At 35.4% G+C, this 16,641-nt stretch overlaps 1 protein-coding gene across 36 annotated transcripts in view; it reads left to right on the top strand.

Moving 5' to 3' along the window:
* The window catches only part of PTPRD (protein tyrosine phosphatase receptor type D), a 1,159,674-nt gene extending 1,146,141 nt beyond the window's left edge, over window positions 1-13,533 (top strand). For 23 of the 36 annotated variants that reach the window (XM_064641432.1, XM_064641445.1, XM_064641443.1 and 20 more), the window contains 3 exons: window positions 2,401-2,555; window positions 6,624-6,759; window positions 9,538-13,533. In XM_064641432.1, the coding sequence (XP_064497502.1) occupies window positions 2,401-2,555; window positions 6,624-6,759; window positions 9,538-9,606 (360 nt within the window). In that variant the 3' untranslated portion in view covers window positions 9,607-13,533. Of the gene's footprint in view, window positions 1-2,400; window positions 2,556-6,623; window positions 6,760-8,747; window positions 8,976-9,537 lie in introns of those variants that run through there. The other 13 variants (XM_064641446.1, XM_064641444.1, XM_064641431.1 and 10 more) reach the window with 1 other exon arrangement.
* Window positions 13,534-16,641: the final 3,108 nt, after the last annotated feature.

Below are 16,641 nucleotides of genomic sequence, written 5' to 3'. Positions count from 1 at the left end.
CTGCTTTGTACTCACTTTCTCTGTGAACTGGAGAGGTCAATATGGTGGGCCAGTCTCATTTAAAGCCAAACTATTAGTGGTGGCTGTAAGAGAGTGTTAAAAATTCTACAGCCTAATCAAAAGACAATGCTCCCCTGTGAGGAGCAAGAAGAAATCCAAACGGTCAGCCAATCAATAGGATTATACATTAAAAGCCCTCTATGCCACATAGGTATCTGAAAGTACTTATTTTGATAACTAACTGTGTAAACTGTCACAATATTTGAAAGTAAAGATTTTAATAAAATTTGGCATTTGTATTTGGACTGCTGTTGGCAAAAATCTCATTAAAAGAAATCAGCACTGTTTATAATGTCAGTAGCAGAGGGTACTGTAAGAAATTGTAGATCAGTTCCCAATGTCCTTTAAAGCTATAGACATAGGCTAAATAACTTTACTTCTCTGCTCATTAAAATACTTTAAATAACAGAAGTTATTGTCATTTCACAGACTTCTCTTGGAATATTGAGTGACTAAAATCATGAAGCATACCAATGCAGTTGATTTAGACACACACAGAAACCAAATACTTGCCATTAAATCTATTTATCAAATAGTAATGTGTGGTCTTCGCAATGACAGACCAGACTTAAGTAAGGTGGTGTCTTTTCTACCCCAAAAAAGTTACTGTTGCTATAGTATAAATCCTATCAGGGTGTGAAATTGCTGAAGAGTTCCCATCTATGTAACCAACTTCTTGCAAGTAAGTAAAATTTCAGGTTTTCTTTCTTTACTTTAGAAGAATGAAAGGGTATTTTGTAGGGAATCAACCTATTTCTATGTCTTCCTGATTAATTGATGTCATGTGCCTAAGGCTATCTGAAGGATGTAATTTCATTATTTGTTCATGGAGGAAAATGGGATCACAGAGACCATGATTAGAAAAGTTTATATTAAGAAAATGCTATTTTGGAAGGAAATATTTGTTCTTTTTGTTGATGACCACAAGAAATCAAATTGGATGAATGTTTTTAAACATTTCATTTTTTTTTATTTGGTGAAAGGCATACCACAGAAATAGACTACTGAATTGTCACAGTGGTCTAGTAGAAGTAGGCAGTATGTGTGTCCTCTCACGGAGCAGTGCCTGGCACACACATGCTTTTTCTGTTTTCCTTATTCATCTGAGACATAGGAGGCAAACACCCACAATACCAGAGGAAAGACAGAGGCAAACTATTGGATTTTCTTTTGGTTATTTTTAAAATCCCTTCTATTTCATTTCAAAGATCTGTAATAGCTGAGTGTTTGTGGTAGAGGGAAAAAAAGAGAAAGATTGTTCTTGCCTCCAGCATAACTTGTTGCTTTTGGGGGGGAATCTCCAGTAATGATTTCAATTTTTCATGAGTTTCACTTAATAGAAGACCATTTTGAAGACATGGCAGGGTGAATGCTTAGGAAACATGATGTCCAGAGGCACCAGTTAACATCCATAGCCCATATGCCCATGCTGTTAAGTATTTCAGCTGTACAGATTGACAGTGTCAAAATCATCATGCACAGTGTTTGAAAATGCAGAACAAATTTACTTTATCCATTTGTCTTGCATTTTTTCTGTGTCCTTACTTTTTACACATTGAATAGACATACAGCAGAAGTCAGCACTTAATAATTCCAGTGGCCCTGTTATAAAAAATAACCATGCTATAGTATTCTGCAGTTTTAAACAATGGTATTCCTAACCACAGGGAATGAAGAGCTTCAGATGGCTTGTTTTGAAAAAGTAAACCCTTCTTCTCAATTTTAACTGACTCCAAGCTGTTTCGTGAATTAAATTAACAATTATTGAAGGGAAATTTGTAGTTTATTAAACAACTGGCTTGTTTTGACCAGTCCTCTTTCAGGCGAAATGTCCACATCATAGAAAGCAGCATACTGTTAAAATACCATATGCAAGGAGGGCAGTGATTAAACAAGTGTTATCAGTAAAGATATTGCTGCCATCTAGGAAATGGAAAGTCAGATTGGATGACTTTATTCTTCTTGATTTGTATTTAAAGGAATTTGCAGTCCGCTGGAATCAAAACATAACTTACCAGAAAAGTCATATAACCTGGTGGGGTTTTTTTGCCTTTAGCCTCAGACACACTTTTTACACAGACTGTCAGACAACTCTCCTATGCAGTGGAGAAGGGAATCCATGCAATGCCGTTAATGAAACTACACATCCAGGCCAGCGTCTACAAAAGCTCCATCCAGTACTGCAATTGAAAGAATTTTCATAAATGTGATCTTAGCCATTCCCCAGCTTCTCTCAATGTCCTTGCTTTGTGATTGTCTTTATGATTATTGGCTGACTGACTTCAAGCTGACTGACTGCAATATGCTGTAGTGATACATTATTTGTGTCTTTTGTTAAAGGATGGCCAGTCCCGAACAGTGAGGCAGTTCCAGTTCACTGACTGGCCAGAGCAAGGAGTGCCAAAGTCTGGAGAAGGATTTATTGACTTCATAGGCCAAGTGCATAAAACAAAAGAGCAATTTGGTCAGGATGGACCAATTTCTGTTCATTGCAGGTAAGTAAGCAATGCCTAAAAAGAACTGATATGCAGATTTGGTTTTTTTCTAAACATGATTGCTGAATTTGACAAAGGTATATATTTAAACAGAATTTCAGAGGTGAACTGTCAGAAAACGTATTCAAATAGAAGATCTAAAAAGGAACACAATGAAGTGCTTTACAAAATGGAACTGCTCTGTGATATTCCGTTTGTACAGAAATGTTTTTCAGAAATATGTGGAAGCCTATGATTTTTTCTTCACTTATAAATGTCTCTAATGCAGTGTAAAAGCAATCTGGTCAATGCTGCACACAGAAGGCATAGGAAGAGCCTTATCACAGGCTGCTATATCTGATATTTTTTCCACTGGAAATTAAAAGTGAGGCTGTTACTTTCATGGAGATTATTACCCACAAACAAGCTAGTTACACCTCAGTAGCACATTAGTAGCTATCAAGATGAGACAATTAAAAATGGTAGCTATATCAAGAAAGGGAATGGAACAGAAAGTGGTGTTTAGAAACTTTGCCTGTCAAAAAATCATTGAGGTTTGGGTTGATGAGTTCTAACTTCAGAACTTAATGCTCATTTTTTGATGTGATGACTTCCCTCAATTCCTTTACAGTTGATATGCAGATGAAAACAGCTTGCAGAGCTTTTTAATATTCTTGTATTTTTTATTTATTTTCTTTACAGTAAGAAAGACTCTCTCTAGACTCCATAGCAGATGGACAAAAATAATATCTTTGTCCTTTATCTCTTATTTAATAAATTGTTTTCTATAAATTCCATTAGGATTTTAGATAGTCATTTTTGTAATATGAAATTATTTTTGGGAGATTAAATATTATTATTTATATAACAGAGATACAAAATACTGATACAAGTTCCAGGTCCTTACTGCAAGCCAAGTAATGCCCCAATACTAGCATAAAGACAAAGCAAATGAGTTTTCTGGAGTCTATGAATGTACAGAGGGAGAGAGATTCTCGTCCTTCCAAAGTCGGGAGCAACTAGAAATTGAGTTCTTCATGATCCCCTAATCATGAAGGGGAAAGACTGACATAATAAATGTATTGGACTACTTGAATCCTACTTTTTTTTAAGTGCCTAAAAATTTTTATGGACTGCTAGGAGAATAGCATTGCAGAGCAGTGGTTGGGATTCATTTGGCAGGGGAAAATGAAGGACAATCCTGATAAGAATAAGCCTTATTCTTCAATATTAATGAGTTTTGAGAGCACAGGAATAATAAGCAATATTTATGCCTTTATGCAGATGAGAAATCAAAGTGATGTTATTCTTCTAAGTTCTTTGTACCATGCAAACTTGTCCACTTGTGACTGCAATGAATACTGTTTGCAGTATGTTATATAGGCCTTCCAAATGGATAGGATCTTTCATCCTAAAATTATGGAGATTCGTACCATTGACTTTGGTAGAAACAGTCAATTCTGGTGTAACTATCCAGGGCTTGGTCTTTAAATGTCTTTATCATCATTGTAATGACAATTTAGGGAATGGTAATGCTGATCATCACTATCAGTGTTAGTCAACTTACATAAGTAGGAGCTGTCCCTAGCAAACTAGTAAGTTTATTTGTTTCTTTCAGGAAGCACAAGATCCTGGACAACTGCACTTTCCTGGTCTTGGTAGAATTACTGTAATAATGCCTCCAGTTTGTACCGTGATGAGTTTTAAAGTGAATTAAAACTCTGCTAGTGCCACTTCCTTTTGGTTTTCTTCCCTCTCTGCAGTTTTGACAAGCTTGCTTTCTCTGTTACACAGTAAACCTATTCCACCCACAATTTTAAATTTTCCCCTTCCCTGGCGTTTTTACAACTAGGTCAGAGTGTTGAATTTAAAAATTTCTAACCTTATTAGGCAGATAATTAAAAATATTTGAGAGAGCAAAGGATTGTTCACCTTTAAGCAAAATTTTCACTTCAACAAATATTACATATTTATAGTCATCTTATTCCAGGTTTTAGCTGGACAGTGAGGAAGACCAAGTTTTCCCAGAATGCATTCAAGATGTATTTGTAGTACCATGAGGAAGACCAAGTTTTCCCAGAATGCATTCAAGATGTATTTGTAGTAACAATCTCTTCTCCCTTACAAAAATATTAATACTTTCTCATGCCTAATTAAAGCATCCTAACTTTGGTTTCTAACTGTTTGAACTTCTGTAACCATACTGCATCATGAAGTAGTGCTTTCACTCTTTAGAAATCCTAAGCATTTTTTGATAGGAACTGTTGCCGTGTTAAAATATGCTGGCCAGTCTCAGGGGAACAGGATCAGTTTCCTACAGGCTTTTCTGAAAACATCACACTTGATAACTAGTTTTGCACCACCCTCTAGGCTGAGTAACATTTGCAGGCACTGAGATCTTTCCATATTAGTCTCTCTTCCCTGTTAAGTAGCATCTCCAGATACTTGTGAATTTCTTAAGAACACAAGACAAAAAAAAAATTCCTTCCTTTTGTTGAACTCAAGAGTTCTGAGTCATTTTTTTCAAATAATGAAGACTTTTCTAATATGTGAGGCCAGAAGTTCTCTCAGCAATTAAGAAAATCATACTTTTTTTGTTGGATGTTTTTAAATAGTGGAGCAGGAGCAGGAACAAGGAGAAAATAAAATAGTAATCTGCCTTCATTCTGCTTGTTTATTCATTCTGGGCTACTTGGTTTAGATCACGCTGTTGTCAGCTCTGTAAAGTCCAAGCAGGTTCCAACGATGTTTTTCCAGGATATTTTAGAATGTTTCTTAAATATTATCTTTCTAATTTACCTCATGAGGGAAAGGAGAGCTTACACTGCAATTGCTTTAGATGTCCAGGCCTGCTGTCATCCCATATAGGTAATCAGCAATGACAGCATGATATTTTCTCAGGTGTTGTGTCAGTTATCCTTTGGCTTCAGCAATCTGAAGGCGCACAGGCTATGCAAAATTGATAAATCCAATCGCATATGTTTATTAGCCCTAAAAGTACACTAATCTAGGCCAAACACTAAAATACTGTTAATTTGTACATTCAATTTCCACACTAGTTTCGTGAATTCACTGGATCTCTGTTATAGTTCATATGAACATTCAGAGTTCTTCAGGTTTTACCTTCTGTTCATGTTCTTCCACTCTCCTGTCTGGTGAATAGGTCTTATAAATATTCAGCTTCCCAAGTTTGTCTGCCTGGAGAAAACCTTGTGAAATTATTAATATCAAAAGCAAGATGACAGAGTGCTTAATTTTCACACACAGAAGTTCAGACTTGGAACATCTTTTTTTTCTCTGCAGTTACCTGTCACTTTGACCAAGGGTAATCTTTATGAATAAGTGATTATTTAATTTTAAAAACTGACAGCTATTGCCTCTATTGATTACAAGAATTTTCATCACTTCTTGAGGATTGAAGCTAATAGCAGAAACTCAAGACAGAACAGAGAGCAAACAAGCCATATATGTTCAAAGAAGATAAATAAGACTGGTAAAGACAGACATAGTATGTGAATATCACCATTGGAAAGCAAAGATCAACTGCCAGACTTGAATAAAAGCTGTCTTGAGATTTTTGTGTATCCCTTAAGTTGGTGTGTGCATGCAAAAACTATTAATTGAACATCCACTATTTCTAACTCGAACTAGAAGGTAAAATAACACACTGAAAATGTGCAAAATAAGGTATATACATGAACAAGCTAAAGTAAAGCAAGCAGTAAAATGCATTTTGGCTTCTTTTTCTCTTGTCACTTCCAATGTATGTTATTGGTAACAAATGTTCTCATTTACTTCAGCAGGCACTGATTATTGTGTATCTGGATGAAAAACCAAGTCACTTTGCAAGGAAGACTGAAGAGTCAGACATACTTAGTAGCACATAAAATTTGCTTGAGTGCAGTTATTCTTTTGAATGCAATGTGGTAATTTGCAGTGGAATTTTGCTTAGTGAGCCTTTCACCATATAGAAATTTGTGCACATATGGTGTGTTGTAACCACAGATAATTTGTCAGCCAATTCTTTCAGCATTAACTGTAAATTAACATCCATTTTTTCCTTTTATTTTTTTTCCTTTATTGCAACAGTGCGGGTGTTGGAAGGACTGGAGTATTCATAACCCTGAGCATTGTATTAGAAAGAATGAGATATGAAGGTGTTGTAGACATCTTCCAGACTGTCAAAATGTTACGGACACAGCGGCCAGCCATGGTACAGACAGAGGTGAGCAAAACAGTATCCATGTACAATAGTGAGGGAAAAGAAGCAGTATTTACATCATGGCTGGGCTTCGCAAACGAAGATTTGGGAAGGGCTCTACCCGTGTTTGTTACAAGTGTGCTGGTGGCTAAAAAGGCCAATACGAGATAGACATGTCCAGTTGCAAAAGGCACAGCAGAAAGACTCCTTAGATGGTATATTCTGCAGGGCACGAATCTTTCTGCGTTGTCTTTTCTCCTCAAGGGTGATCCTGTGTGCTTTCTCAAAAGCATCAGCAACGTTGTAGATTGTGTGTCTCCAGGCCTCCCAACTGGAGGCCAGAGTAGACCAGTTATGTTGATCAATCTGGCCAAGGCTGAGATGTTGTTTCAGGGAGTCCTTGTATCTTCTCTTCGGGGCTCCTCTCATGCGGCAGCCAGTGGCAAGTAGTATTTACACAATAACAAAAAAATGCACAGTTTGAGACTGTATAAAATGTGCTTACATTTATATCTGAAGTCATATATGACCATATGACTACAGGGTAAATTCTGCCCTAAAGGTACTGCAAGGACTTGTTTCCTGTTACAGCACTAGTTACTGCAGGCTGGGGAAGAAAAAAATCGTTTCAATAGTGGATCCTAAGTTATGGTAGTTGAGAAAAACCATTTGTGAAGTATCACCCATTTTTATTTGAGCACTGTTTCCTGACAGAAATGTGTAGTGACAAAGAAGGTGGCAAATAATTTCTGCAGGTGGATCCACTGATTTTTTTGTTGTTGTTGTTCTGGGAGCTAGGTGTTTGATCATGTTTTCAGACTGATGCTATACTATTTTCATGTTTTTCTTGACTTTGTGTCACCAAGCAAGTGGCTGTTTGGCCTGAAAATCATAATGGTAAATTCCGTGTTCAGAACTATTATGTAAATAATTTCTGTGCTAGCAAGAGTGGCATAGAGAAATAAAGAAAGGGATAAGCAGTATCAACTGATTACATGTGTCACATTATAAAGAATGTCTAAACATTATCAGTTAATGCTGTGCTTAATTTATACTTTAATTTCTGAGCAGAAGACCTGAACTAAGTCAGAGGCAATAGGTTAGGAAAACCAAGAAAAAGGGCAAGAGAAGGAAACATTGTAGGTCGTACATTTATTTAGTATCATTTGATTGACACTGGCCTTTAAATTACAGTCTCTGAAATTTAAAATGGTTCCCCAGAGTTTACCATTTCCCTTAAGAAAATTAAACTTGTTCAATAGAAGCTGGGTAGTCTTATTTTTAAAAAGACAACTTCATAAAAACTTATATGAAAAATACAGATACTTATTTTTAATCTTGTCAGTTAGCCAAGTAAATCACTGTGACCAAACTGAAGAGTTAATTCCATTTCTTTTCCATTATCATCATTTTTCTGGATAAGCAAAATGAAAAATGACTGCTTTCTGTCATTTTTAGCTCCAAGAAATAACTACAGTATACAGAACAGCTATGCTTCTTTGAGCCTACCTGACAGAGTTCAATTCCACAATATATTCTCCCTCCCCCTGCTTTGACTTATTTCTGCATGCACCCTTCATCCCCACTGCTGCAAGCAGAAGTGTTGTGTACTCATTTCTTTCAGGATTCTGTGGAAAACAAATCTCTTGTTCAGTGGTATAAACTGCCAGGAAATCTAATCCTTATTCAACAAAGCACTTGAACTCCATGTGGACCACACATACACTTATAATTTAGGCATATGTGTAATGCATTCTGCCACTGTTCCGATTATTCCAACTAACAGAAATGAAAAATTAGTGATCACACCATCTCAGTGAAACAAATATCTGATTAGTTTCCTGGCCTCCACAAGAATTTTAATTATTACCTTAACAAGTGCAACCTATGTAGGGTTAACACACAGCACTATCAGATAAATAAGCAGGCGTCCTTGATATTTTGTAGCAATTTCTTTTATGGTTTTTTTTTTCCTTTTTTTCTTTTTTTACCATTTAAACCCTGAATGGCAGTGGCAAATGAGGACACAGATGTTCCATTTTAGTGTAAGTGTGCAACATAACATAACCGTGCAAAAGGACTGCTTTATGGAGGTGAGAAAAACACAAAATACCAAATGTTGGTTTCATCAGAGGTATAAGCAAATTTCTCACCACACTAAAATTCTTTCTTCTTCCAGGCATAGGTTGAAATGCAGTCTGTTTTATGTGAATAAGGTGCTTTAGCTGCCTATTTCTCTTCTAGCACCTTTTCTTGCCACAGACTTAAGGTATCTTCACATCTTCATCAAAGCCTGTATAACTGAAAGGTTGGGATTCCCTTTGCTTCCTTAACATGAATTTTAAGCTGATGGTTTTCCATATGACATTCCATATTAAGACTCTGATGAACTTTATCACGTAGTGTGTTGTATTTGCTGTAGAATAAATTGAATATTTTGCTACTTATTTTCAAATACATGGGGGAAAAGCGCCTTAGCATGTTCCCATCAGAAGAAAGCTTTATGCTGATATTGTTTTAATCCAGAATAACAAACAGTCAGTAGTTGAGTATATAGTCTCTGCACAAAAATAAGCTGCAATCTGTGGAAAATTTTATTGCATTAAATGAGTGTCTATCTGCATCTGTTGTAACTCACAGTGGTTTTCTGTTGATGTTAGCAAGTGAACATTACTGAACTGCAGATGTCTCTGTGGTGTATTTGTTTGTCGCCACAAAGTATTCACTTTTAGTTGAAGGAAACTAAAAACCAACAAAAAAAGCTGACTTTTTGATGCTTTTTTTTTCTATCTTTCTTTCCAGGATCAATACCAGTTCTGCTATCGAGCCGCACTGGAATATCTGGGCAGCTTTGATCACTATGCAACATAAAAACCCATTGTGGATTTTTATTGCAGGCCCTTTAAGATCCAGAGAGCCGCTTCTGAGCCATACAATGTGCTTTAGAAGTACTTCTTAACTCTTAGCTAAGGAGCAATTATTGGGGATATATAAAATAAATTAAAAAAAATGAACAAAAATATTGGGGATATATAAAACAAAAAAACAACAAAAAAAAACCCCACCCAACAACAACTGTTCCATGTGGACCAAGAATTCACAGTTTAATAACCTAACCATAATAAAAGAATCCTGACCACTGGGGCGTCTGAAGGATCTCATATACAGATACCTCAAGGGTTCGACATTGGTTGAAGTTAAAGGGAAGAAGAAATTAATCAAAAAAAATGATCATCTTGTTCAGGATTACATGCTTTTGCAAAGAGGAGTTTTGAGAACTGCAGTTCAGTGCAAGATGTTTGTTGCAAAGTTGGGTCCTGGCTTCTCAAACAAAACGGACTCTTTACTTCAACATCACCCTTTCCCGTCATAATGCTCATCATAACACTTTAGGGAAAATGTGGGAATGTTTAAAAAGAAAGTCCTTGATTTAGTTTTTTAGTATTGTAAAGATACTGCTGACCTGTGCTTCATTTTTAACTGTGTAAACTTTTTCCTTTTTTTAACAAGAGTTTATCATTCAATGAAGTGAATTAAAGAAAAGGTTGCATAACTGTTAATATTTTTGTTTAAATAATGTAGATTTTTTTTTTAAGCTGTAGAACTGTTATCTGTAATATCGTGCTGTAGAAATGTTAAATACTTTGAAAATTTGCACATTTTTGTGCAGTCCTACAGTACCACAGTCTTGTTAGATATTAATTTTATAGTTTTATTTGTGGTTTTTTTCTTTAAGAAAATATTCATTGTAATCAGTTAAATCAAAATGGTTTCTTTTGGAATCAACAGGGAGGCGCAAAGTATAAAGATGCTGCTAGCACATACACACACACGCACACATATGCACATGCACACTCACACCCCCTCTCTTTTTATATATATATATGTTATGTATTACTGTCTACCCCTGTCTGACTCTGTATAGTTACAGAGGTACAGATGGATAGATATTCACACACATGCGTATAAACATACCAATTCTTACATACCTGGATTTATCAAAGCATTGGGAAACTTTTTCGGCATACTACAATTATATCAAACTACTATTTGATCATCTCTGCATTTTTAAGGTCCATAAACCTTTGTTTCAAAGGGAAGTGAGGAATGCACATCATTGATATTTGAACATCATCTCTCTCCCAATTAGTACTTCTGTCCACATGTCCACTTGAGCACACACACATGCACACATACACATGCACACACATGCACACACGCACACAGAGTATGTGATTTAGGCTTCAAGTGAAGTTCAATATTTGTAACACTATAGTGCAATAAGAAATCATATTATTAAATGTAGGAGGTGTGCATGTGGGAAAGGTCAGTGCATATCCCTTTAGGAGGGGAGAATGTTGTAATATACTAGGTATTAAGATGTTTTAAAATTGTATTCAATAGTATACTGTCTGTAGTGTGCGCTATATAATTTACATTTATCCTATGTAACAGGGCAAAGCCAAACACATATTGCTCTGTGAAATCAAACGTTTTGTGGCATACAGCATTATTTGGGGATGCTGGGGTTTATTTTAATTTTACATTTAGAGTGCCTTATATTTGATGCCTATTTTGAATAGCATTTCTTTAAGTTAGCCTTCATTTGTATTTAGTTCCGTTTGTTTATATCTCTGTTATTCGTTTCAAACGTTTTAATACATGTACCAGACAATTTTGAAAAATATGCATTTCCGGTTTCTAATCAAGTATGGATGGTAATAAATGATAACCCAAAACACATAGGTAGTCAAGGCCCTTTATCTTTCCATATTTCCAATAACAGACCAGCCCACAAATTGAAAATCTGTTTCTGGTTGGCTTTTCAAACCCACTGTGTCACTGGTTATAGTATTATCATTGCAGAGATGTAGCAGTACAATAGCAGTAGTTGACATCAGCAGTGCATCTTTTTTTTTCTTTTTTTTTTTTTTTTTTTTTATAATTTATTTTGGGCCAGGTCCTGCTTATTCACTTGTGTCAACAGATCGCTAAAGTCAAACCATTGCTTTCAGTGGGAAGGTTCATGTAAGGCTAATAAGACTGAGCCCCCAGGACATATTGGAGAATGACAGTAGATTTTCTTCCAGGAAACAACGAAAATTTTGTAAACAGCAAAAAGTACTTTTTGAGACTCTTTATAGGATGCCATTTACATTGACCTCGGTTTCCATTGTATGTTCTGCCATTGTCAGTACATGAGTATCAAAGGAATTCTTTCTTTGGGGTTTCAAAGAGGAGCATTGCTATGGCTTGTCAATGTGATCTCAACATTTTTTCTTCTTCTTCCAATTTTCCCACTGCTAGCAGAAAGAAAAATACGAAAGACCAAACTTTAGCAATTGCATTTGAGCACTTTTGTAATGAAAAAAAACCAACCAAAAAAATCAAAACAAATATATATATATACATATATATATATATAAGAATAGAAGTATTATAGAAGGCTACCTCAGAATGAGATTCTATAACTTACATCTGAACCAGAGAAGAATGTGCACTATGTTTCTTTCTCTTCTTCTTTCTTGATTTATACTTTAAAGTAATTATTGAAGTGCCAGGTTATGTAATGTGGTTATGTTCTTCAACTCAAGTATAGGGAATCAGAAAAACACAAAAATAAAAGAAGTGTCATTTTGGAAACATAGACTAGGGAAGGTTCTTACATACTGGATCTGTAAAAGGATCAGCACATTTTTCCCTAGCAGACCATCTTGCAAGCTCCAAAGAAAATAAGGGAATGAAAAAAAAAATACAAAAAAGCAGAACCAACTTGTGAGGAAAACTGTTCTACAACTAAATACTCCTTTTAGGGTTTGTGTTTCTTAAGATAACTCTTAGCATCATTGATGTGCATTCCACTTTCTGTATTCTTATATGTGCGTTCTGTGGTTAATTTAAATCGTGAGCATCTTTGTCTACATATATCATACATTTCCAAGCTTAAAATTGGTTTCATCAACATAACCAATACGGTGCTATTATTTACGTTTATATGTGTAGTTATGTCTAATTTTGTAATTAGTTGCAACGGGGAAAAAAACCACAAAATATATAAAAATGGTTTATACAGAAGTTTAATTTAGCTCTTTTTAAAAAAATTATTTGAGTGATTAGACAGTGGAGAGGATGGCTGGGGGAAGGAGTGGCCCTCTAAGGAGATTTGCACTTTCTATATATACCTTTGTACTATGCACTGCCCTATTGATTCTACACCCAACAATGTTATAACTTGAACCCATCTGTGAGAAACTGCTTATAAAATCCACTTATATGTATTTAAAGTACACGGAACATGTAAAAAGGAAAAAAAAAGTTTGCAATTACTTAAAAAAGCAACTGCTTTTTTTCCCTTTTATTCTCTTCCATTTTTCTTTTTTTTTTCCTTTTTTTCTCTTTTTTTGCCTCTCTTTTTTTTTTTTTTCTTTTCTTGATGCCCTGATACTCCACAGATATCAGAAGGCTGCAGGTCTCATTATAACCATCCATTATGTGGCTTTGCCATTCAAGCTTGGAGTGTCTTTACAAAGATAATAAAAACTTGTGTTCTTTGCTCTTGTTTTGGATGCATAGACTGAAAAATTTAAAAAAATTACCTTGTAAAATGGCTTGTTAAAAAAGATACAATTACCTCTAATTAGTAGTACGCGTAAATGTTTTACAGAATGAAAGGCGTGCTTTTTATTTTCTTACTTCGTTACATTGGTGGCAACAGAAAGTCTGTATGAAAATCAGTTCTTTGCTGACACAAGTTCCATTTGTTACAGATGAATTCTAATAAAATGTCAGTGTTATGCAGCCCTGGTCTTCTTTCTTAAGCAGTACTTTTGAAATCAAAACTTGTTTGGTCCCTCTTGGTGATAAAGGAGTTTAATTGGAGCTACAAAGCAGTCATTAATCTTCTTAACTAGCTGCTGGACAGTGGAAAATGCATTCTTGGGTTAGCAAATATATATCATTTTCAGCAGCAAGTTTTGAGCCAGCATAGGCAAACTCTTTGGCATAAATTCTCATTCTTCATGAATTTAATTGAAATTATCACACTTTACATGCCTCTGGAGTACCCCTTTGTGCTTTAGAAATGTATGATTACACTGAGAAAATAGATTTCTGTCCATTTGTAGGTGCAACCCAAAGAGGGCAAAATATTCACATATATGAGGCAAATTGTGAATTTTTAATTCCCGCAGATTTGGCAGGTTCTGGGGTAAATTCAGAGTCACTTGTCAGAATTCAGCTACTGAAATTGTGGCAAGCCGTCATGACTTTTGGCTGATTTCTGTTATGTGCAGTGAGGGCAAACATGGGTCTGTGAGGCTGCTATCTAAATACTGTGAAAGTTTTTAAACACACCGGAAAAGTTTTAGATGAACATGCCAGGTGTATTGAGGGAAGCTACAAGGGGCATGGCATGGCAGTTTAGTCAAAGAAAACAAGTCTTGCTCTGTCTGCTTGTTTTGAAAGAAGGCAGGTTCTGTCTCCAAGATTACTTTGTAAGGGAATACAGTCTATTAGCAATTAGTATTAAGTATGTATTTATAAAGAATCCTCTGTGCTGAAAGGGTGTGCAAGACATTAACATTAGGCTGATTTCTAAGAACGTGTATTGTTCTTAGCCTAATTTCCACTTTAAGATGGTGATAAGTGTAAATGTGAGGCCTTGGTATTCTTACAGAGGCTTATTAATGTTTTTCCACTTATTTTTGTGGATTTTACAATTACTGCATTGCAGGCTGCCTTTGGCTTGAACGTTTTTTGCGTAGTGTGTGCAAGGTGGTTTAGAGCTGTGTTATGTAAGGGTTTCTTTAACTATATGAGTGGCTTTAGATGGTACCCTTTAATGTCAGCATTGACTTCTTTGGATTTTCCTGTTCTGTGCATCTAGCATGGACCAAAATAAAGTGTGAAAATGAGTATTGATAAAAATATTTGGCTGTGTATGGCTTAATAACTTATAAATTAATGGGATTTTAACAGAAGTAGTTGTAATTCATGCCTAACATGAAAAAAGAGTCATGTACCACGAAATCATTACTGTTTTGAAATGCTGTTGAAATGTGAAATTATCTCAAAACAAAGCAATGGCTACAGACTTTCAAACCAAATAACATTTACATCTTTTCTACATTATACAATCACTTGGACCCAATTCCCAGATTCCCAGAATCTTTGGTGTTCACTCATGCTAGTATCTCTCAAAATGAGTCAGTCCTGATTCTAGGGCAAGAGGGGATTTCCATCTGTGATTTTACCCATTGCCTGCTTCTCCCAGTCTGTATGAGCTTAGGACAGAAGTGAGCTACTGGTAATGTGATAAACAAAGCACTGAAAAAGTACTGATGAGGGATATATAGAAAGAAATTGTTAATTAAGGAGCGTCCAGAACAGTTCACTACCAAACAGATCAGTATCCAGTGATCCCTAATAAACATTATAGCCATCACTGGTCAAGAAAGGAGCAGAAAATGTGTTCATAGAAATTGCTGAGTCCTTTTTACTTCAGATGCAAATATGGCCTTTATTTTTTTTTCCTCTTAACCAGTTTTATGAGAAAAATTAACTTAAATGATTTTTCAGACACTTTGGAATTTTGAGGAAAATAACCAGCAAATTTGCTGAAGTGTAAGCCAACGTACGAGTGATAAATCACTTTCTCTCCCATAAAACTGAACATAAAAAAGATGCATCTTGCCTATGGAGTTGCTGAATTCTATGAAATAGCCTTGAATTTTAAAACCTTGAAATATGAAAGTTTCAGATAACCAAACTTCAACAACAGCACTGGATAAAATTGACAAAAAATGTCCACAGAATGTACCAAATGGTATCAATATCACTTGCATTGTCAAAGAATATCTTTAAAGCAGTTTCAGAAGTGTGAAATAGTAATTTTTTTTTTATTCTTTCACTTCGCATGGGAAAATACCACTGATGAGGTATGAGGCTGTAGCAAATTTTCATTTTAAGACCTGTGGCAAAATTTAATTTTATTTTTATTTAATTTTGTTTATTTTACTCCAATTTTTTTGTTTATTTTATTTTATTCTATTGTTTATTTTATTTTGTTCTGTTTGGGGTTTTGGGAGTTTTTTCAGGAGGGAATGTTAATGCTGTGCTACTGCAACTGTTTGGAAAGTTATTTGATTCAAAACCTAAAGGACTTGGATTATGTAGCTGTACTGATAGTCAAGAGAATTTTCTCTATACATTGTCCTGTGTTTTAAACAAGCTGGTTCTGTCCTCCAGTTCTGCTTATGGAGAGTACCATAGTAGGATGCAAAATGTTTTTCTATTACTAATGTCAAGATGGGAGGAAACATCTGCTGACTTGCTTTCAGAGGAAAGCAGAATGATAACCTGCAAATGAGACATTGTAGTGAATAGAGATCATTTTGCATCTAGACTATAAATAGGATGCTTTTGAACCCAAAATGCATTCAGCTTGCTTCTGTCAGCAGAAGTCTTTATTGTTGTAGCAGGAACAAGCAAACAACCTTTCTTTGTCAATAAAGTAGTTCATTATATATTCAACAGCCTTATTGGATTTAGAATTTAAATCCTTAAAGTCAAAAATGCCTGGAAATACCTTTCCTTCTGTCATACATAAAAATAAGAAAACAGAATATAAGATTTTCTTCATTGGAGGAAATTATTTGAAAATACATCAGGATTACTATACTTCTGGTCTTCAAAAATCCAGTTTGCTCTTGAAATCTGGTAGGGTCTAAAGAAGTTGTATGAGCCCAGTGTTCTACTCTAATAGGCATTTTACAAACACTCAGCAAGTTCTCATCTATACAGCAAAAGAAAACAAAACATCATCTAGAGGCTCTGCGTGGGACTTTTGAGTTCACGAGGCACATCAGCGTCATTGCTGACACTAAAGCCAAACCAACCAGCTTGTGC

This window comes from Pseudopipra pipra, chromosome Z (genome assembly GCF_036250125.1).
Source record: "Pseudopipra pipra isolate bDixPip1 chromosome Z, bDixPip1.hap1, whole genome shotgun sequence".
NCBI classification, from domain to species: domain Eukaryota; kingdom Metazoa; phylum Chordata; class Aves; order Passeriformes; family Pipridae; genus Pseudopipra; species Pseudopipra pipra.
The sequence above is the reverse complement of the archived record's forward strand: the minus strand, read 5'-3'. Positions and strand labels throughout refer to the sequence as shown.